Source organism: Prionailurus bengalensis, chromosome C1 (assembly GCF_016509475.1).
Source record: "Prionailurus bengalensis isolate Pbe53 chromosome C1, Fcat_Pben_1.1_paternal_pri, whole genome shotgun sequence".
NCBI classification, from domain to species: domain Eukaryota; kingdom Metazoa; phylum Chordata; class Mammalia; order Carnivora; family Felidae; genus Prionailurus; species Prionailurus bengalensis.
In genome coordinates, this window is record NC_057345.1 from 106,362,727 (window position 1) to 106,383,319 (window position 20,593).

The following is a 20,593-nucleotide window of genomic DNA, read 5'->3' on the forward strand; positions in this document are numbered from 1 at the left end:
TTTTTTGGTGGTTTTATTTATTTATTCTTTTAAATTTGTTTTTGTTTTTTGAGGCAGAGAGCAAGGGAGGGGCAGAGGGAGAGAGAGAGAATCTTAAGCAGGCTCCATGCTCCATGTTGAGCCCAACTCAAGGCTCGATCCTATGACCCTGGGATCATGACCTGAGCCAAAATCAAGACTCAGATGCTTACCCAACTGAGCCGCCCAGGTGCTCCTGTTTTTTGTGGTTTTAATCTGTCCAGAATTTTTTAAGTCTTTTACTTATTTTTCTCTTTTCTTGTCTTCTTTTGGACTATTTGAGTTCTCTTCCATTCCTTTTTTTCTCCCTACCTTCTTAGAAATGATGTACTCTGCTTCTATTTTACTAATATTAAAATGAAAAAATTTAACTTGAACATTTAACAATCAAAAAAATTAAAAAAAAATTTTTTTAACGTTTATTATTGAAAGACAGAGAGAGTCAGAGCGTGAGCAGGGGAGGGGCAGAGGGAGAAGGAGACACAGAATCCGAAGTAGGCTCCAGGCTCTGAGCTGTCAGCACAGTCTGACTGGGGGCTCCAACTCACAAACTGCGAGATCATGACCTGAGCCAAAGTCGGATGGTTAACCGACTGAGCCACCCAGGCACTCCATTAACAATCAATATTAAAACCCTAGAATAACCTTAATCAATCCATCCCAACTAATATGCAGTTATGCTCAAGATTTTAGTTCTGTCTTTTCTTTTTTTAAATTTATTTATTGAGAGGGAGAGAGAGCATGCTCATGAGCAGGGGAGGGGCAGAGAGAGAGGGAGAGAGAGAATCCCAAGCAGGCTCCATACTGTCAGCACAGAGCCCAACACGGGGCCCCAACCCACAAACCGTGAGATCATGACCTGAGCTGGAGGCTTAACTGAGTGAGCCACTGAGGCGCCCAGTTCTACCTTTTCTTGTTTTCATTTTCTTTTAAGTTATACACGTGCATAATTTGGAGTTAAACAGTTACAATACTTGTCATAAACAACACATCCCAGCCCACTCTCCCCATTTTCCCCTACCTAGAAGCAACCACTTTCAAATATTGTACCTCAAAGTTTATCAATTATCTCCGCATCTCTGAATAGCATCTTACATTGTGAATACTTGATTTTTTACTTTATAATATTATGCATGGATTTCTAAACTGGAAGAGGAAGACTCACCTGTTCCATTTTCTCACCATCCCTCCCCACTTCCTCCATATAATTATATAACAACTTTGGTTAAAGGACTGTTCAGAATTTACATTATTTTGACTATGTAAACGCTATTCATAGATGTGTCCCTATGATACTTTTCCTTCCTTGAAGTGCCTTTCTTCTTCTTGTTGCTGACTGACCCCAAACTCTTCTCCAACTGTCTGCATTTCTCTGAAAGCACCCAATCAATCTCACCTTCCCCCTGAAGTCTTTCCTGGAGGCTCCTGGCCTGATCCTCTCTGACTTCTTTGCTCTCTCCCCACCCGCCCCGTGACTTCCCTTCACTCTCACCCTGCGATTCTCCTTCTTGCCTGTGTCGGATCCCATTTCTCATATGCCACTGGACTTCATTTTTGGTTTAATTTTTGCTTTGAGCCAAAGCCTCTAGTTTTCTTTGAAAGAGTTGTCCTAGCCCAACCAACCCAACAGCCAACATGGGCAGATCGGCCTGTGGTGCAGTGAGGGAGACCACAGACCAGAGGAACTGTCAGGTACCTCCCCAGAGGAAGAGATCCATGTACGACAGGACTTATGGCAAGGATAAGGCTTAGGTGAAATAAATTTTTTAAACATTTATTTATTTTTGAGAGAGAGACAGAGACAGAGACAGAGCGTGAGCAAGGGAGGAGCAGATATAGGGAGACACAGAATCCGAAGCAGGTTCCAGGCTCCAAGCTGTCAGCACAGAGCTCAATGCGGGGCTCGAACCCACAAACCTGGGCTGAAGTCGGACACTTAACTGACTGAGCCACCCAGGCACCCCAGGCTTGGGTGAAATTTGAAAGAAACAGTGTTCTAATAGGCTCAAGGTAAATAGGGATCCGTGTAAAGAGGTCAATATCAGGGCTGGACTGTGAAGTAAACATTGATGTGGAATACTGTGTCCAGAAACCTCTTATCTGAGGCTCTGCACCTGGGCTGTAAATCAAAACTGCTTCTCTGTCTCAAGGTGACTTGAATCCTTCAGGCAAAGAAAGAATGATTCACTCTCACTGATATGCTTTCAAACAGCAGTGTTTCTTTAGCCTATGAGTTTAGAGAACAGAGTTTCTCAGTGTGTGAGAAAGCAATAGTCACAGAAAGGGAGTTTTACGAACTTTATCGCTATGTACCTTGGGAGAAATAGTGTTTCTTGTTCACCTCAGGGGCTCTCTGTGTCTCTTATCTCAGCCTCATGAATGGCAGGGCAGGTTTTACCTCCTCTAAGTTTTACTGTCTCGGGGTGTGTGGGAGATGATATTTTTGAGCCTTGGTGGGGAGCTGTTAGCTGTAAGGTTCTTTCTAGCATGATCTGGCCAGGCCTTTTCCTGGGGGAATCCCTGATGTCAGGATCTTTAGATCAGATCCTTCCAAGCAAGCATATTCCAGTCTCCTACTTGGAAAGTATGGTTCTGATTGCTAGCATTCTGGGTACTGAGTTTGGGGAAAGGGCTGGGGTTCTCAGAATTCAGGATGTAAATGTTCTTTTGGTCCTCCTTTTTTTTTTTTTTTTTTTTTAGGATGATATTCCTGCCCTCTCTGGAGCATTAAACTCCACCTTTCTGCCATGGTGGAGGAGGGACAGTCACAGAAGGGCATGGAATGGAGCAGGGGACCTCGGATACAACCCTCCTTAGAGTTTCAAATAGTTTTCCTATTTTCCACCCCGCCTTTAGCATCCCCTTTAGAAATACCTGGTGTTGCTGATTCCTGGTAATCATGGGATTTGGTACCTGCAATCTAACCAACTTGTCTTGCAGCTTTGGCCTCTGACGTAGAATTCAGTTTTCTTTGGTCTGTGCAGTTACGTATATCAATCTGCTTTCTAGCTCCCAGAATTTTACTTTCCATTCTCTTTGTCTTTGTGAGCTTATGTGTTCTTAAATATTCTTTTATTATTGGGGGGCCTGGGTGGCTCAGTCAGTTGGGCGGCTGACTTTGGCTCAGGTCATGATCTCGTGGCTTGTGGATTCGAGCCCCGCGTCGGGCTTTGTGTGACAGCTCGGAGCCTGGATCCTGCTTCAGATTCTGTGTCTCCCTCGCTCTCTGCCCTTCCCCCGCTCTCTCTCTCTCTCTCTCAAAAGTAAATAACATTAAAAAAAAATTTTTTTTTAGGGGCGCCTGGGTGGCGCAGTCGGTTAAGCGTCCGACTTCAGCCAGGTCACGATCTCGCGGTCCGTGAGTTCGAGCCCCGCGTCGGGCTCTGGGCTGATGGCTCAGAGCCTGGAGCCTGTTTCCGATTCTGTGTCTTCCTCTCTCTCTGCCCCTCCCCCGTTCATGCTCTGTCTCTCTCTGTCCCAAAAATAAACGTTGAAAAAAAAATTAAAAAAAAATTTTTTTTAATTTCTTTATTATCATTGCAGTAGATTTCAGGAAGGAGCAAAAACAAATGAGTATATATAACATATCCTCTACACCCAGAAGTCTGTCCTGCTTTTAAACCACATAAGTCAGATATAGTCATTAGCTTAACCCACAAGTTTATTTTTTCTCACTGATTTTTGCTTCATAGACCTTCTTTATGAGATAGTTTGTATTATCCCAGAAGGCAATCCTGTAATGTCTTTCTTCTTCTTCTTCTTCTTCTTCTTCTTCTTTAGGTGATTTTATTAAAGCAGAGGGACAAGACCCATGAGCAAAAAAGAGCTGCCAATCCCATGAGAGTTCTTGTGGTGGAGATATGCTGGTTTTCAATTCTCTGTTTCTGTTGGTGTAAAAATGTCTTTACTTCACCCTCACATGTGCACCCTCCAATGTGCAGGCATGTGGAGAGGATGAAGGGTTTTAAGCTTCTGAATATGATTAGCTTTGTTTTATAGAAGAAAATCCTCAGTTAGGCTAGGGCAAGGATAAGGAATCTGTTGCAAACAACCAGGTTGAGCATGATGCTGGCTGGAACAAGGGTTGTGATTATGGGCCTGAGAGGTGGGTATGAGAATATTAAGGAGGTAGAATTGGCAGGGCTTGGTCATCATGGGTGATAGATAAGGAAGAGGGATGAGTAAAAGATGCCTCCCAGATTTCCGTGTGTGGGTTAGTAGTGTTAACTTTCCCTAAAATGTAAAACCAGGGATGAGACATTTGGTAGAAAGAGGTGAATTTGGTTCTTATCGTGGGGTCTCGGGAGTGGGGTCTGTGGCATTTCTGAGCGGCACTCCGGAACTCAGGTGGGAGATTGGAATGAGTGACACACACACAGAGCCATGGGGCCAAGGTGCTGATGCTTGTGGATGAGGTACGTAGGGGGAGGATGTGGATTGAAGAGGGTGTGTTGGCGTCAGGGAGTGTGAGGACTTCTAGTGTCTGAAGGCTGAGTCTACCTGGGTGAGTACTGTGGTGTGTAGGATGAGACTGAGAAGACTTGGGCTACACTCTGCACACTCACTTATGGCCACTTCAGTGGCTCACTTTTCCCTTGGGAGCAACCGTCTAAAATAAACCACAAGAAGGCTTTTCCCTTCTTTGTCACCATAGTTCCACCTACCTGGTAACAAGCCAGCTGCTGGGAAAATTAGACAAATTTAAGCTCCAGGCAACAATATATGCACCAACAACACTGGGGACAAGCCTGATGAGTAGCACACGTAAGTGTGAGGGCTCGATTGGTCAGTGTTCAGTGCAAAAATCAAAATCCAATCTTAAGAAAGAAATTCAATGTATTGAATCAGGTGTTTGCAAAGTACTCGGAAAGGTTACAGGGGCAGGCTCTAGTCTGGGTTTCCAGGAATGATTCTCAGAAAATGGCGGAACCAGTCTGCCAGGGAAACTGCTATCTTTGTCATGATTAGGAAGTTGGGAGGATATCAGGAAGTTACTGGTTACTACTGGAACTATTCATTTCAAGAACACAATGCTACTACACTGCAATTTGGTGGGAGGAGAGGATGGTCTTTTCTTCTTTTCTTTCTTCTTTTTATTTTTTTTAAAGAGAGAGACAGCACCCACGCACATGCACACACATGCTTGGGAGAAGGGGAGAAGGCAAGAGAGGGAAGGGAGAGAGAGAATCTTTTTTTTTTTTTTTCCAACGTTTATTTATTTTTGGGACAGAGAGAGACAGAGCATGAACGGAGGAGAGGCAGAGAGAGAGGGAGACACAGAATCGGAAACAGGCTCCAGGCTCTGAGTCATCAGCCCAGAGCCTGACGCAGGGCTCGAACCCACGGACCACGAGATCGTGACCTGGCTGAAGTCGGACACTTAACCGACTGCACCACCCAGGCGCCCCAGGGAGAGAGAGAATCTTAAGCAGTCTCCACACTCAGCACAGAGACCAACATGGGGCTCTAACCCATGACCCAGGAATCATGACCTGAGCAGAAATCAAAAGATGGACGCTTAATCCACTGAACCACCCAGGTGCCCCATGGATGGTCTTTTCAATAAATGGTGAATATCCATATGGGGCGGGGGGAACTATGATCCCTAACCTCACACCATATACATCCATTCACAATAGATCATTGAACCTAAATGTGAAAAGTAAAACAAATAAAGCTTCTAGAAAAAAAAAAAACACAAAAACTTCTTGACCTTAACCAGGACACAAAAACACTCACTGTAAATAAAAGGTTGATCAATTAGACTTTATTAAAATTAAGAACTTCTTGGATGAATTTTGAAAACATTCTAAGTGAAAGAAGCCAGGTATAAAAGGTCATATCTTGTATGATTCCCTTTATATTAAATAACCAGATAGGTAAATTCACAGAAACAACACAGATTGCTTGGGGGATGGGGAATGGAACAATTAATGCATACAGGGTTCTCTTCTGGGGAGATGAAAATGGCTGGAGTTAGATGTGGTGGTTATATAACATCATGGTTATACTAATGCCAGTCAATTGTTCAGTTTATTTATTTTTTTAAGCAATTTTTAATGTTTATTTAAACATACAGAGACAGATACGGAGAGATTGTGAGCAGGGGAGGGGCAGAGAGAGACAGAGACACAGAATCTGAAGCAGGCTTCAGGCTCTGAGCTGTCAGCCCAGAGTCTGATGCAGGGGCTTCAACTCACAAACTATGAGAGCATGACCTGAACCAAAGTCAGTCGCTTAACCGACTGAGCCACCCAGGCGCCCCTCTATGATTTCATTTTATATGAAGTTCAAGAACACATGGAATGAATCGATGGTGATAGAAGCAGATAGTAATAATTATTCCCTGGGAAGGGCTAAGAGGGAGCTAGTAACGTACACACACACACACACACACACACACGTAGTAGTACCTTGTGATTAAACTACCACCACCTCTCTCGGTTGCAGCCATCTGCGCCCCCGCTCCCTTCCCTCTTTCCCACACTACAGCTATCTTAATTCTTAATTTCAGTATTCTTGTCAATGAGCTTTCCAACCCTCTGGCCTCTCAGCCCCTTGATTGGCTCCTGAATGCCTATAGCTTACCCACCCTCTCCTCAAACCTCCAGCTCCTCCACCATTCTCACTTTCAGGGACGATTTTGCTTCTTACACTGAAGCAGCAACAAAAGAAACTGGAGAGATTTTTACAGCTTCCTTGCCAAGCCCACTCGCTCTGCCTTCCCTCCTGTCCTTATGCGTGAACTCTACATGTCCCTCCACTCGGGAACTAGACTGCGCCCCTCATCTTTTTAACCATTTGGCTCCAGAACTTTTTTCTATCTCTGCTGCAAACTCAGATTTTCCTCTCTCCAGGATCTTTCCCCTCAGTGTACTAACATAGTGAAATTCCTTCATCTTGAAGTAGTCCTTTCCTCACCTCTGTTTCCCCTCCAGTTATCACCCCTTTCCTCTCCCTTCCTCCTTGGAAAGGACTGTCCACAGTCACTGTCTCCCCTACCCCCTTATCATTCTTTTGAAACCACTATGTGCAAGCTCTTGTTGCCACTAATCCATCTAATCTGTCCTTATCGTGCTCACCCATAACCTCAATTTTGCTTAACCCATTCCATTGGTCAGTTCTCAGGCTTCATTTTATTTGATCTCTCAGTGGCATCTGACAGTTGATCATTCTTTTCTCCTCCTCCTTGAAACACTTTTTTTTTTTTTTTGGTGACTTTAAGGATACAATATTCTCCTGGTTCTCCCCCCCGCCTTCCCCCACCCCGATTTTATTTTTAAGTAATCTGTACACCCATTGTGGGGCTTGAATTTACAGCCCCAAGATTAAGAGTTGTGGCCTCCACTGACTGAGCAAGCCATGTGTGGTTCAATCTTATGAACAGTGTGATCATGACCTGAGCAGAGACCAAGAGTTGGACGCTTAACTGAGACCCCCAGACACCCCTGGTAACCATCAGTTTGTTCTCTATAGTTAAGAGTCTGTTTTTTGGCTTCTCTCTCTCTTTTTTTTTTCTTGTTTTGTTTCCTAAATTCTACACGAGTAAAATCATATGGTATTTGTCTTTCTCTGACTGACTTATCCCAGTTAGCATACTTTCTAGTTCCATCCATGTTGTTGCAAATGGCAAGATTTCATTCTTTTTTATGGCTGAGTAATATTCCATTGTGTGTATACACACACACACACACACACACATCTTCTTTACCCATTCATGTATCAATGGATATTTAGGTTGCTTCCTGTTTGGTTATTGTAAATAATGTTGCAATAAACATTGGGGCATGTGTATTCCTTTGAATTAGTGTTTTTGTATTCTTTGAGTAAATACCCAGTGGTGCAATTACTGGACCATAGGGTAGTTCTAATTTTTTGAGGAACCTGCATACTGTCTTCCACAGCGGCTGCACCAGTTTGCATTCCCACCAGCAGTGCATGAAGGTTCCCATTTCTCCACATCTGTGCGAACACTTGCCATTTCTTGTTTTTTATTTTAGTCATTCTGACAAGCATAAGGTGATATCATATTGTGGTTTTGATTTGCACTTCCCTGCACATTCAACCCTTTTAAAAGTTAAGTCAGGCCACTACATCATGTTTCCTTCCCATCCCATTCTGAGAAAACACCAAAGTCCTTCCGAAAGCATCTGGTGGCCTGACCCACTCATCTCACCCCTTATCCCTCTGAAACATGCTCCCATCTCAAGACCTTGTATTTGTTCCCTCTTTCTGGAATGTTCTCACAGATAGCAATGCAGATAGCTGCATGGCTCAGTCACCAATTTTCTGCCTTTACTTGAATGCCGCCTTCTCAGAAAGGCCATCACAATCCTCCCACACTTCCTGTACTCCTTCCATGCTTTATTTATTTATTTATTTATTTATTTATTTATTATTTTTTAAGTAGGCTTCACACACAGTGCAGAGTCCAATGTGGGGCTTGAACTCACGACCCTGAAATCAAGATGAGCTGAGATCAAGAGTCAGATGCTTAGCCGACTGAGCCACCCAGGTACCCCCCTCCTGCTTTATTTTTTACATTAAAAAAAGATTAATAGAGTATTTCTTAGAGCAGTTTTAGGTTTATAGAAAAATTGAGCAGAAATTAGAGTTACCATATACTTCCTTCCCCCTAGTTTTTCCTCTAATTAACATCTTGTGTTAGTGTGGTACATTTGTTACAATTAATGAACTAATATTGATACATTATTATTAACTAAAGTCCATAGTTTACAATAGGGTTTCTGACAAATGTATGATGTCATGTATCTACTATGACAGTATCACAGAGAATAGTTTCACTGCCTAAAAATCCACTGTGTTCCACCAGTTCATTCCTCCCTGTATCTGAACACTTGGCAACCACTGATCTTTTTACTGCTTCCACAGTTTTGCCTTTTCCAGAATGTCATATAGTTGGAATCATACAGTATATAGACTTTCCAGTTGGCTTCTTTCACTTAGCAATATGCAGTTAAGCTCCTCGCATTTCTTTTTATGGCTTAATAGCCTTGCTTAATTTTTCTCCCGGCAGTTAGATTCGAACATGCTTCTATTTATCTTATTTACCATATTTATTGTTTGTCTTCTCAGTATGTTTCATAAGGCCAGCAATTCTTGTCTGCTTTGTTCACTGCTGTATCCTCAGTGTCTACATTATTTTACTCCTAGATGGTGCTCAGGTATTGGTTGAATTAAAATATTTCTGGGGCGCCTGGATAGCTCAGTTGGTTAGGTGCAACATCAGCTCAGGTCATGATCTCACGGTTCATGGGTTTGAGCCCCACATCCGGCTCTGTGCTGACAGCTTGGAGCCTGGAGCCTGTTTTGGATTTTGTGTCTCCTTCTCTCTCTCTCTCTCTCTGCCCCTCCCCAGCTGGGCACTCTCTCTCAAAAATAAACATTAATTTAAAAAAATAATAACAATAACATATTTTTTTATAAAAAATTTTTTTTTAATCTATTCATTTTTGAGAGACAGAGACAGAGAGCAAGCAGGGGTGGGGCAGAGAGAGAGGGAGACACAGAATCCGAACCAGGCTCTGGGCTCACAGGCTCTGAGCTGTCAGCACAGAGCCCAATGCGAAGGGCTCAAACCCACCCACCAGGAGATCATGACCTGAGCCAAAGTCTGACACTCAACTGACTGAGCCACCCAGGTGCCCCTGAATTAGAGTATTTCTTAATTGAGTGAATAGTGCATCTAATTGAAGAACAAACTTCTATTCACAGTCCTCCTGACAAAGGAATCTGTGAAAGTGTTCAGCTTTCCAGACCTTTAGGACTTTCAACTCCACTGCCTTTGACCTTGGTTAAGGTACCTAATCTAACCTGTCTGTGCCGCAATTTCTTCCCCTGTAAAATGGAGATAATAATAGTACTTCCCTCACGCTGTTGTGGCAAGGATTATATAAGTTAATACATATAAAGTGCTTATAATAGGTCCCACACATAGTACGTGTGCATCAGTGGTAATTATTATTCCATGCAGGAAGACGCAGGGAAGGAGGTGGGAATGGAATGCAGTCTGGCCACATCCAGGAAGCTACTCTAGCTAGTGGTTCAGACATGGAAGAACACTGTGAGCCGGGGTAACTAACTGCAGGCAAACCTCCACAAAGAAGGCGGCCGACTGGGGAGCACTGATTCCATTTGCCCATCACTTTACAAAGCACTTTTAGGTTCTGAACGGGTGTAATCCTCACAAAAACAATCATGTCGGTGGGTATTATAGTCCCTATTTTATCCATGAGAAAAATCGGTGCAGGGAGGTCGAGCGCCTTGCCCGATGGAACCATAGATTTCCATGGTGGTGGCCCGAAGATTTCCACTCAGAGACTCTGATTGACATCTCAATACAGTCGCTATTACCTGTGTAAAGTCTCGGGGCGCGTAGGAGAGTCCTAGGTCCAGAGGTCCAGTGACTCCTGTGCAGGATAACAGAACCGCTTTTAGTAATCGCATCCCGGTGCTGAGCTGCTGCGTACGCGACCGGCTGTGGAGGTTCGCGGACAGGCCAGCCCGCGAGCGAGGTGGCAGCCAGTGCCAGCATCTGTATTATGAATATCAAAGCAACTCATTTACGGAGGATCCCCACCCCTTCTCCCGCCTCCAGGGGGCGTGGCAACAAAGCGCGGGAAAACCGGCTTCGATTCCACCTCCACCCCGTGCTGGGGGCGGGGAAAAGGAGAGCCCTAAAATGGGAAATGGAAGCGAGGGTCGGTCCCATCCAGTCCCCGTGCTCAGGAAGCCTACCAGCATGCCGCTTTAAGATCCCTTTCGACATGGCTCAGGCCACGCCAGCACTCTAACGTCACCTCTCCTCCACTTCCGGTCTGCAAAGCCGTCCCGGGCTCCTGGTGCCGGTTCCTTCCACACTCATAACTAATCCCGCCCCCACTGCAAGCGCTCCTGCAGAGGGAGAAGGTAGGGGTAACGCCATTGCCCAGGAGCTGGCCCGCGCGAGAACCCCATCCGTGCAGGTTATATGACGATTTAGACAGTAGGAAGACTGCAAGGAACTGGTCAACCAGATGACGTAATGTTTTGGGTAACGTCCCATTTTGTGACTTCTGCACGGCCTGACTGACATTGGGGTTTAGCTTGAGAAGACAATGCAAGCGGATCTACGCATCCGGGCTTCGTTAGGAGTCAACGAGGCGCTCCTCAAAGTGCCCACCAAATAGAAGCTGAGAGTTCTTTTAATTTGCATAAGTGAACTGCAGGCTTCAAGGATTGTGGCCAATAGGGAGTGAGGGGGCGGAGACGCACCTGGGATAGTCACCGCCTCTAGAGGGAAAGCAGGGGATCAGATTGGCTTCTTTCTAAGCGACTGTAGCGGAAGCCAGTCATTTTTGAGATGCCCAGATGGGGCAGGTGGGCCCGGCGCAGCCAATGGGGAGAGGCATCTTCAGAAGGACTAGGTTCCTTGCCCAATGAGGCTGGGAGGACTGTGAGGGGCTAGTTCCGAGCGGCAGTACTTAAGGCCAACCCAGTGCGGGGCGGGGAGGGGCGCAGTGCTGAACGACGGGAGCGTGGGCCAATGGCGAGTGCGGAAGCGGGCAGCCCAGACCTGGAACGCGGAGGGAGCTGAAGGAGGGGGAGGCTGAACGGGAGAGAAGCAGGAAGTAGCGGCGGCCGCGGGGAGGGCGGCGGCGGTGGCGGTGGCGGTGGGAGCAGGCGAGAGACCGCCGGGTCTCGGCCCGCACTAGGAGCGGAACAAGTAAGCATACCTGGGGTAATACCCGCCCTTGGCCCCGCCCCCGGGGGGGCGGGTAAATACCCCCGCCCCTCCCCCACTTGGTCAACTACCCCCTTCTCCGCGCCGCCCCCCTGGGGCGGCTTCTAGGAAGGCCCCGCCGGCGCCTCCATCCCTTGAGGCGGATGGGCGAAACTCCCAGCCTGTTGAAAGCACAGCCCCCTGCCGGGTAAACGTGGAGGGAGGGTCAGGGTCCCCAAGTCTAGGCGCCCCGAGCCCAAGAGGAGTCCGAAGCGCGGCCCGGTGACTGGAGGCTGCGGGATGTCGCGACCTAAAATGGTGTCCGTGTCCGGGGGCGGGGGCGGGGGAGCTGGGCCTGGCCGGAGCGGAGCCTGCACCCCGACTGGGTGCGGGTCAGCGTCCGGGCCCGGGCGGGACTCAGGCTCGCGCCCCGGTCCGCTGCGCGCCTTCGGCTCACTCGCGTGTCGAGGGATCCTCGGGAGTCTGCGGGAGGAGGAGGCTGTGCTGCGCCGGGACGAGGGGAGGAGGTCGGAGTTGGGACGGACCCCGGTCGGAGAGCTGCGAGTCACGCAAAGACCGTCTCCTCCCCACTCCTCTCTTTCCACGCGCCTTCCCTACTCCTGTGAAGTCCTGGGCCGGGAGGTGCTGCGCGGCAGATCCCGTGGGGCCTGGCCTGGCCGGCGCCCGTCCTTCCCTCCGCACGCCGGTGTGAGCGAGAGAAGCGCGGTGCGCCTCAGTTTCCCCAGCGGCTTTTTCTCTGTACACCCCGCCCCCTCCTCGAAACCTCGGACATCTCCCCGCGCCGGCCCTCGGCAGATGGCAGGGACTTAATTCCACCCGCTGCCCAGCTTGGCGGCAGCCTAATCGCCCCCGGCCGCCGGCCCCTCGCCCTCCTCTGCGCTGCAGGCCCCGGGCCAGGGGAAAGGGCAGTGGAGCCCCCTCCCGACCCAGGCCAGTTCACCCTCCTTCCTGTTCAGCCCCTTCCTTTGGTGTTTGGGGAAGAACAGAAGGAAAGGGGTGGGGGGAGGGCCGGAGCCCAAGAGTTCGGGCACAACGGCCGCAGAAAAGGCCTCAGCCGTGGGGTGGGGGGGAGCCTCTTTGGCCTTGAGCTCCCGCTGCTTGCTGGACTGTCCGCTCCTGGCTATCGCATGACCTCTAAGTCACTTGGACGCCAAAGGGGGAGTTGCTTGGGGAGGGTGAGTGGGCATATGTTTCCTTGTAGTCCCCAGTGATCTGTGCTTCACCAACCCGCTTTTCTGGTGGCCAGGGTGGAAGGTAGCTCGGGTTTCTCCTGTTGGGGAGACAGCCAGGCAGAGGAGGGCCCTGGCTCTCCATCAGGGCAGAGGCAAGGGATGGAGGGCTGTGTTTAAACCCAGAAACTGCAGAATTAAGTAGGGGGTGATGAGGGGAAACTTCCCTTTCTTTCTCTAGTTGGTACCCTCTTCCTCTACCCTACCTTCCTCCCAGCATTGCCAGCTGCCACCTGCTGGGACTGTCTCCAGTTTCGGTCTAAAGGCTGGCAGGAGGTGAGAGAATTGGCCCTGGGAAGTGGCTTGCATCCTGGGCAGAGAATGTGTAAGGACAGAGACTTCTTCAGTTTCTTCCTCTTAGATATGGAAACTTTTGGGGAGAAACTGGTGAGGAACAGACCCGGGTTCTCCACAAGCCCTAGGCTATCCTTCTTGTTGGTTTAGTGCCACATGAGTCTTGTGGGATGTGTGTGTGTATGTGTGTGTGTGCGTGCGCGTGCGTGTGTGTGCACGCGTGCACGTGCGGGCGCGTACACTGGGCCAGGTTGGGGTTGGGCGAGACTTCCTGGACTGGTGTTGCCAAGGGAAAATGAAAAGGGGAGGAGTATGAGTTCGGAGCTCGGAGCAGAAGTGACAGGAGTGAGGGGGATTGGCTTTTCCCCTTTGTGGCAGCTGTGCTGGGTAAGTTACCCTGGAGTTTTGGCCCTGAGAGAGCAGGATCCAGGGAGAGTGGAAGGGAGGAGGGGCTGGCCCAGGGAGGGCCACGGGAGGGCAGAGGCACTCTGGGGAAGGTAGGTGAGCTAGCAGCAGGTGTTTGTGACAGGAGAGGCCTAGGCTGGGGCCCTTGTGACCAGGGTGCCGTCACGGTTTTCCCCTCTGTCTCTTTGTCTCTTTCTGTTCCTGTGTCTTATTCTTTCCATCTTGGTCTCTTGGGTGGTTTCCCTCAGTCCACTTCTCCTTGGTAACCAGGCTGGATCTCCAGGTGCCAGTGATGACCCCAAGTCCCCAGACTTAACCCCTGATTCTTCTTTCTGACCCCAGTCCTGGATTTTCAGTGCTTATTCCTTCCTATCTCCTCCTTGACCTGACTAGTCCTTGTTTGTCCCAGCTGTAATAACAAATCTTCTGGGTTCTGACTCTCAGGGTTACGATTCCTATCCTGCTCAGACTCACCCTGTAATGTATGGATTACTTGGCCCTCCTTTTCAAAAGTAAGGCAGTGGACAGCAGGCCATTGATAAAGCTGGAACTAGAATCATTTCTTACATCTTGGTCTAAGTCACTGTCTCTTTGTACACTGACCTTTCAGATCTCTGTGGACCCCCAGAAGATCCCTGAAGAAATTGTGAATGGGTCCCGTGCTGCCTTGAATGAGCCCTTAGCCCCAGAGCATTGTGTACATTTTGCTCCTTTATTGATTAATTGATTGGTTCTGTGCAGGGCCCAGGAGGGGCTGAGGCAGTTTTAACCAAGATGTTCACTGAACTCGTCTGTCTCTGTTGCCCTTGTCTCTCAGCTGTGTTTCTGAGAAGTGCCTTTTCCTCAGCTTTTTCTGGATCTTGGTGTCTTCCCTGGAATGTGCACACTACCTCTCTTTCAGTATTAGGGTTTGGCAGACCTCCACCAGCTCCCTAGGATTTGCGCAGCGGTAAAGGTGTGCCCAGGTCACATTGTGCGCAGGTCCTGACCAGGTGAAGCTGGAACTCTCCAGGGAGGAGGGCCGGGGTCCCTGCCTCCAGAGGGCTCAGTTTCTCCTTTCTTCTGTTTTCATCAGGTTGGGGACCCGCTGCCATGGGGGACATGAAGACCCCTGATTTCGACGACCTCCTTGCTGCCTTTGACATCCCTGACATTGATGCGAATGAAGCCATCCACTCTGGGCCGGAAGAAAATGAGGGGCCCGGAGACTCAGGGAAGCCAGAACCCAGCGTAGGGGGTGAATCTGGAGAGGCAACAGCAGCAGCTGCCCAGGATGGCCCCGAGATTCCAGCCCAGGCCTCTGATCATGGCCTGCCACCCCCAGACATCTCAGCAGTCAGTGTCATTGTCAAGAACACTGTGTGTCCCGAGCAGCCTGAGTCCCCGGCTGGAAGTTCAGGAGGGGACGGGACCCGGGCTGTGGGGGTGACTAAGGAAGGGCCTGTGGGACATCGTCTGATGCAGAATGGTTTTGGGGGCCCTGAGTCATCCCTTCCAGGTACACCCCACTCTCCAGCTCCTCCCAGTGGGGGTACCTGGAAAGAAAAAGCCATGGAAGGCAAAGCTCCTTTGGACCTTTTTGCTCATTTTGGGCCTGAGCCAGGGGAGCACCCTGATCCCCTCCCTCCCGCTGCACCCTCCCCGCCTCAGGAAGGGGCCATGACCCCACCTCCTTTCTCTTCTCCCTTTGAGCTGTCCCGGGAGAATGGCCCAGCCTTGCTGTCGTCTGGTTCTCCCCCACCGCTGGGGACCTTGAAGCAAGACAGCTGCAGCCCCATTCATCCTCCGGGCCTAGCCGGGCTAGGCTCTGGCTCTAGCCCTGAGGCCATGGACATTCCTGCCGGCGCCTCACCTCCCCAGGTTGCAGGGGTGCCCTTCTTCAAGCAGTCTCCAGGGCATCAGAGCCCTCCTGCCTCCCCCAGAGTGCCCCGCTGTCAGCCCCTGAAGGAAGAGGAGGAGGAGGGGCCGGTGGCCAAGTCTTCCCCCAGAAGTCCCCAGAGTCCCTCTAGTGGAGCCGAGGCCGCAGATGAGGACAGCAATGACTCCCCTGCCTCTTCCAGCTCCTCAAGGCCTCTCAAGGTGCGGATCAAGACCATTAAAACATCCTGCGGGAATATCACAAGGACGGTAACCCGGGTCCCATCAGATCCCGAACCCCCTGCCCCCTTGGCCGAAGGGACCCTCCTAGCTGAGGCTGGCCTCCTGAAGCTATCCCCCGCGCCCCCGACCCCTGAGGGTCCAAAGGTGGTGAGCGTCCAGCTGGGTGACGGTACACGGCTAAAAGGCACCGTGCTTCCTGTGGCCACCATCCAGAATGCAAGTACGGCCATGCTGATGGCGGCCAGCGTGGCCCGCAAGGCCGTGGTTCTGCCTGGAGGTGCTGCCACCAGCCCTAAGACAATGGCTAAGAATGTGCTAGGTCTGGTGCCCCAAACCTTGCCCAAGGCCGAGGGGCGGGTGGGGCTGGGGGCTGGGGGGCAGAAGGTGAACGGTGCCTCGGTGGTGATGGTGCAGCCCTCCAAGCCGGCCCCCGGGCCCGGGGTGGGCGGTGGCACGGTGATCTCGCGGACTCAGTCTAGCCTGGTGGAGGCCTTCAACAAGGTCCTCAATAGCAAGAACCTGCTGCCTGCCTACCGGCCCAACCTGAGTCCTCCGGCCGAGGCCGGGCTGGCCCTGCCTCCAACCGGCTACCGCTGCCTTGAGTGTGGGGATGCCTTCTCACTGGAGAAGAGCCTGGCGAGGCACTATGACCGCCGGAGCATGCGCATCGAGGTCACCTGCAACCACTGCGCCCGCCGCCTGGTCTTCTTCAACAAGTGCAGCCTGCTGCTGCATGCCCGAGAGCACAAGGACAAAGGACTCGTCATGCAGTGCTCACACCTGGTCATGAGGCCCGTTGCTCTGGACCAGATGGTGGGGCAGCCGGATATCACGCCCCTGCTGGCTGTCCCTCCTGCCCTCGGACCTCCAGCCTTGCCTGCCCTGGGCAAGGGGGACGGGGCCATCACCGCTGCCATTACCGCAGTTCCTGCTGAGGCCCCTGTGCTGCCGCTCTCCTCCGAGCCCCCTGCTGCCCCTGCCACCTCGGCTTACACGTGTTTTCGCTGCCTGGAGTGTAAGGAGCAGTGCCGGGACAAGGCGGGCATGGCTGCCCACTTCCAGCAGCTTGGGCCCCCCGCCCCTGGGGCCAACAGCACTGTGAGTTGCCTTTCACTGCCCTTCCCCGGGGTAGAGCCCGATGCCCGGGGAGTAGGACCTGGGAGGGGGTTGGGAGCTTAGGGGAGGTCACAGGGGACAGGCCACTGCTCACTGTCTTGTTTCCACCCCCTCGACAGGTGTGCCCCACCTGTCCCATGATGCTCCCCAATCGCTGCAGCTTCAGCGCCCACCAGCGTATGCATAAGAACCGGCCTCCCCACGTCTGCCCTGAGTGTGGGGGCAACTTCCTGCAAGCCAATTTCCAGACCCATCTCCGGGAGGCCTGTCTGCATTTGTCTCGCCGTGTGGGATACAGGTGCCTCCTGCCTTCCTGCCCCGTTGTCTTGAGACCATCTATCCCTGCCCTGCAAGCCCACCGTTGTGCAGCTCGGCACTTTGTGGCCCGGTACCAGCCTTTTAGCCGGTCTTTGAGGGAGCGCCCCATCTCCCCTGCTGAACCCCTCCTCCTGGGATCTGTCTGCCTTTGCCCTGCCCCCATGGAGAGCAGAGAAAGCCCCAGACCACTCTCCACACGCCTCCCTCAAGGAGCAGGGTCTATTCACCCCTCCGGTCCCCACCTTGCTCATGCTCCATCACTGATGAGCTTCTAAGTCCAGCGGCTCCGGGGATGAGAGGGCTGGGGGACAGGCTGGAGCTGCCCCACCTTACCTCCACGCTCCGTGCCCCCCAGGTGCCCTAGCTGCGCAGTGGTGTTTGGGGGTGTGAACTCCATCAAGTCCCACATCCAGACGTCGCACTGCGAGGTTTTCCACAAGTGCCCCATCTGCCCCATGGCCTTCAAGTCTGCACCCAGCGCCCACGCCCACCTGTACACCCAGCACCCCAGCTTCCATGCGCAGCAGGCCAAGTGAGACCTGGGAGGGGGTGGGGCGGGCCGGAGTGGGCTTGGGGCCCTGCTGGCCAGGGTGTCTGCACTGTCCTCTCCGCCCACACAGGATGATCTACAAGTGCGCCATGTGTGACACGGTCTTCACTCACAAACCCCTCCTCTCCTCACACTTCGACCAGCACCTGCTGCCCCAGCGTGTCAGCGTCTTCAAGTGCCCGTCTTGTCCTCTGCTTTTTGCCCAAAAAAGGACCATGCTGGATCATCTCAAGGTATAGAAGTTAAGGGACAGAGGCGGGGTTGGGGGTGGGGTGGTGTGCTCAGCTGTGGTGACCTGGGGCTGGGGTCACATGACCTTCAGGAAGTGGGGGTGTGGGAGTAAATGCCACTGGCTGAGCCAGGCCCTCCCCTGCAACGGCTGCACCCTTGTCTCCCTCTCTCAGAACACCCATCAGTCCGGGCGCCAGGGGGAGGACACTGCTGGGAAAGGGGCCGCGGGTGCCCTAACGACCCCCAAGGCTGAGCCCGAGGAGCTGGCTGTGTCTCGGGGAGGAACAACCGTCCCCACTGAGGAGTCGTCTTCATCCTCGGAAGAGGAAGAACTACCCAGCTCCCCCTCACCCCCTCGCCCAACCAAACGGCCCCGGCGGGAGCTAGGGAGCAAAGGCATCAAGGGTGGTGGGGGCGGGGGCCCTGGAGGCTGGACCTGTGGCCTTTGTCACTCCTGGTTCCCCGAGCGAGATGAGTATGTGGCTCACATGAAGAAGGAGCATGGCAAGGTGAGTGGGGCCCCACCTCGGGCATTGGTCTGTGTGGCCTTGGAGGGGCAGTGGCCTGGAGCCTGGCTCTGAGCTGCCCTGCCCTCTGCTCTCTCAGTCTGTGAAAAAGTTTCCCTGTCGCCTGTGTGAGCGCTCCTTCTGTTCCGCCCCCAGCCTGAGGCGTCACGTCAGGGTCAATCATGAGGGGATCAAGCGAGTTTACCCATGCAGGTAACCCTTGGCTGCTTGCCGCCTCGTCCCCCTCCTCGTTCTGCCCAGCAAGTGACCCGCCCACCCCATGCCCCCACCCCCACTAAGTACCTGCCAACCCGAGTCTTGTCTTGAGTGGACTGAAGGTTGAGGTATCCTCTCTGGGAGCCCCCCACCCCCCCGTCCTGTCCCGTCCCGCCCCACCCCGCCCAACCTTGAGTCCTAGGCCTTGGTTTCTGGGCTGTTCCCCTGGTGCCCACGTTCCGCACTCTCCCCCTCTAGGTATTGCACAGAGGGAAAACGCACCTTCAGCAGCCGCCTGATCCTGGAGAAACACGTCCAGGTTCGGCATGGCTTGCCACTCGGGTCCCAGTCCCCTGGCCGGGGGAGCACCCTGGCTCGGGGCCCCGGTGCCAGAGCCCAGGTAGGCAGAGGACCGGCCCACTGTGTCGGGGCCCTGGGGCTGGAACGCCGCAGGATTCTAGGCCTTGGCCTCGGGAAGCTAGGTGGGTGTGCCCGGGACCATGCGGGGTGATGGGGAGGCCTAGTTTCTGTACTCTCTCCTCCAGGGGCCAGGACGGAAACGCCGCCAGTCCTCTGACTCTTGTAGTGAGGAGCCTGACAGCACAACACCCCCGGCCAAGTCCCCCAGGGGTGGGCCCAGCTCAGGAGGCCACGGGCCCCTGCGTTACCGGAGTGGTGGCTCAGTGGAGCAGAGCCTTATGGTGGGGTTGAGGGTGGACGGCGGTGCCCAGCAGTGCCTCGACTGTGGCTTGTGCTTCGCCTCCCCGGGCTCGCTGAGCCGGCACCGTTTCATCAGCCACAAAAAGAAACGGGGTGTGGGTGGTGCCAGTGCCCTGGGCCTGGGTGATGGGGAAGAGGTCCCTCCTCCACTGAGGTCTGATCCAGAGGGTGGAGAGTCCCCCTTGCCTGCCTCTGGGGGCCCGCTGACCTGTAAGGTCTGTGGCAAGAGCTGCGACAGCCCCCTCAACCTCAAGACCCATTTTCGCACACACGGCATGGCGTTCATCAGGGCTCGGCAAGGGGGCAGTGGGGACAACTAGGCCTGGGCCTGAGTTGACCAGCCCTCTCCCCTCCCTTTTTGCCGGGAGCCTGGGTCACTGCTGCTGTGTGGTCCCTGGACTAGGGATTTCATCCTCATTCACATTTTGTTCAGCTCCTCACCCCCATCCCCCAAACACAACAGGCTTTTGAAGATTATAGTGGTTTGCAGTCCCCTTTGGGTTTGGCCCGTGGGTCCTAGTAGAATGGGCCCTCCATTCCTCCTTTCTGAGCCCAACACTAATTACTCTCCTGCTGCAGACCCCCGAGGTGGGTCTGGGGGTGGGAGGAGGGACTTTCCTAGGCCACTGGGGCCCTCAGGATGCTTCTCCACCCTCAAGGGCCTGGCCCTGCCCCTGTACCACCCCTCAGACTCCCTGGCACTTGAGCCCCCAACCCCTGCAGTGCCTTTCACTTTTTTTTTTTTTTTTTTAATCCAGAAATCCAGAGGGGGTTGGTGGGGACGAGTGTTGTCAAGGGAGGGCCCAAGGGAGAGGAGTGGACAGGCTCTCAGGAATCCTTTATTCTTGTAGTAATAATACTAACAGTGGGGAAATGGGAGGGAGAAAACCAGACCATTAAAACTGCTCATGGTTTAATCCCCATTCAGGCTCCTCTTTTTATGTGACCTAGACACTGGGGACTTGACAGGGAGCTGGTGAGAGTCAAAACCGGGGAGGCCCTTCCCAGGGACAAGGAGGCACTGATTGAGCCAAGGCAGGGAAGGAGCAGTCCTCTTCCACCTGGCTCTGTGTGGTGCCTTCTGCATCAGGGACACTGAGGCATCTGCTCAACACTTCCTCACCTATCCCCCTCCCCCCCAACCCCT

General features: G+C 52.2%; 1 protein-coding gene across 6 annotated transcripts; it reads left to right on the forward strand.

Annotated features, from left to right (window-relative positions):
* The first annotated feature begins 10,842 nt into the window (after window positions 1-10,842).
* On the forward strand, window positions 10,843-20,369 carry ZNF687 (zinc finger protein 687). 6 transcript variants are annotated; one of them, XM_043576289.1, is made up of 9 exons: window positions 10,843-10,947; window positions 14,765-16,887; window positions 17,025-17,203; window positions 17,579-17,755; window positions 17,844-18,006; window positions 18,178-18,513; window positions 18,611-18,723; window positions 18,985-19,126; window positions 19,272-20,369. In XM_043576289.1, the coding sequence occupies exons 2-9, from the start codon at window positions 14,782-14,784 to the stop codon at window positions 19,764-19,766; spliced, it is 3,711 nt and encodes a 1,236-aa protein (XP_043432224.1). In that variant the 5' UTR covers window positions 10,843-10,947; window positions 14,765-14,781; the 3' UTR covers window positions 19,767-20,369. The 6 variants fall into 6 exon arrangements, with proteins under 6 accessions (XP_043432224.1, XP_043432222.1, XP_043432220.1 ...); XM_043576287.1 differs by having other exon boundaries at window positions 10,922-11,071; XM_043576285.1 differs by lacking the exon at window positions 10,843-10,947 and adding an exon at window positions 11,124-11,743.
* Window positions 20,370-20,593: the final 224 nt, after the last annotated feature.

Excerpts from the sequence above, each read along its gene's own strand:
- ZNF687 (XM_043576289.1), top strand. The coding sequence starts at position 14,782 with ATGGGGGACATGAAGACCCCTGATTTCGACGACCTCCTTGCTGCCTTT. Across the intron at positions 18,007-18,177 it reads CCATGCTGGATCATCTCAAG|AACACCCATCAGTCCGGGCG; the intron begins GTATAGAAGTTA and ends TCCCTCTCTCAG. Across the intron at positions 18,724-18,984 it reads AAGCGAGTTTACCCATGCAG|GTATTGCACAGAGGGAAAAC; the intron begins GTAACCCTTGGC and ends CTCCCCCTCTAG.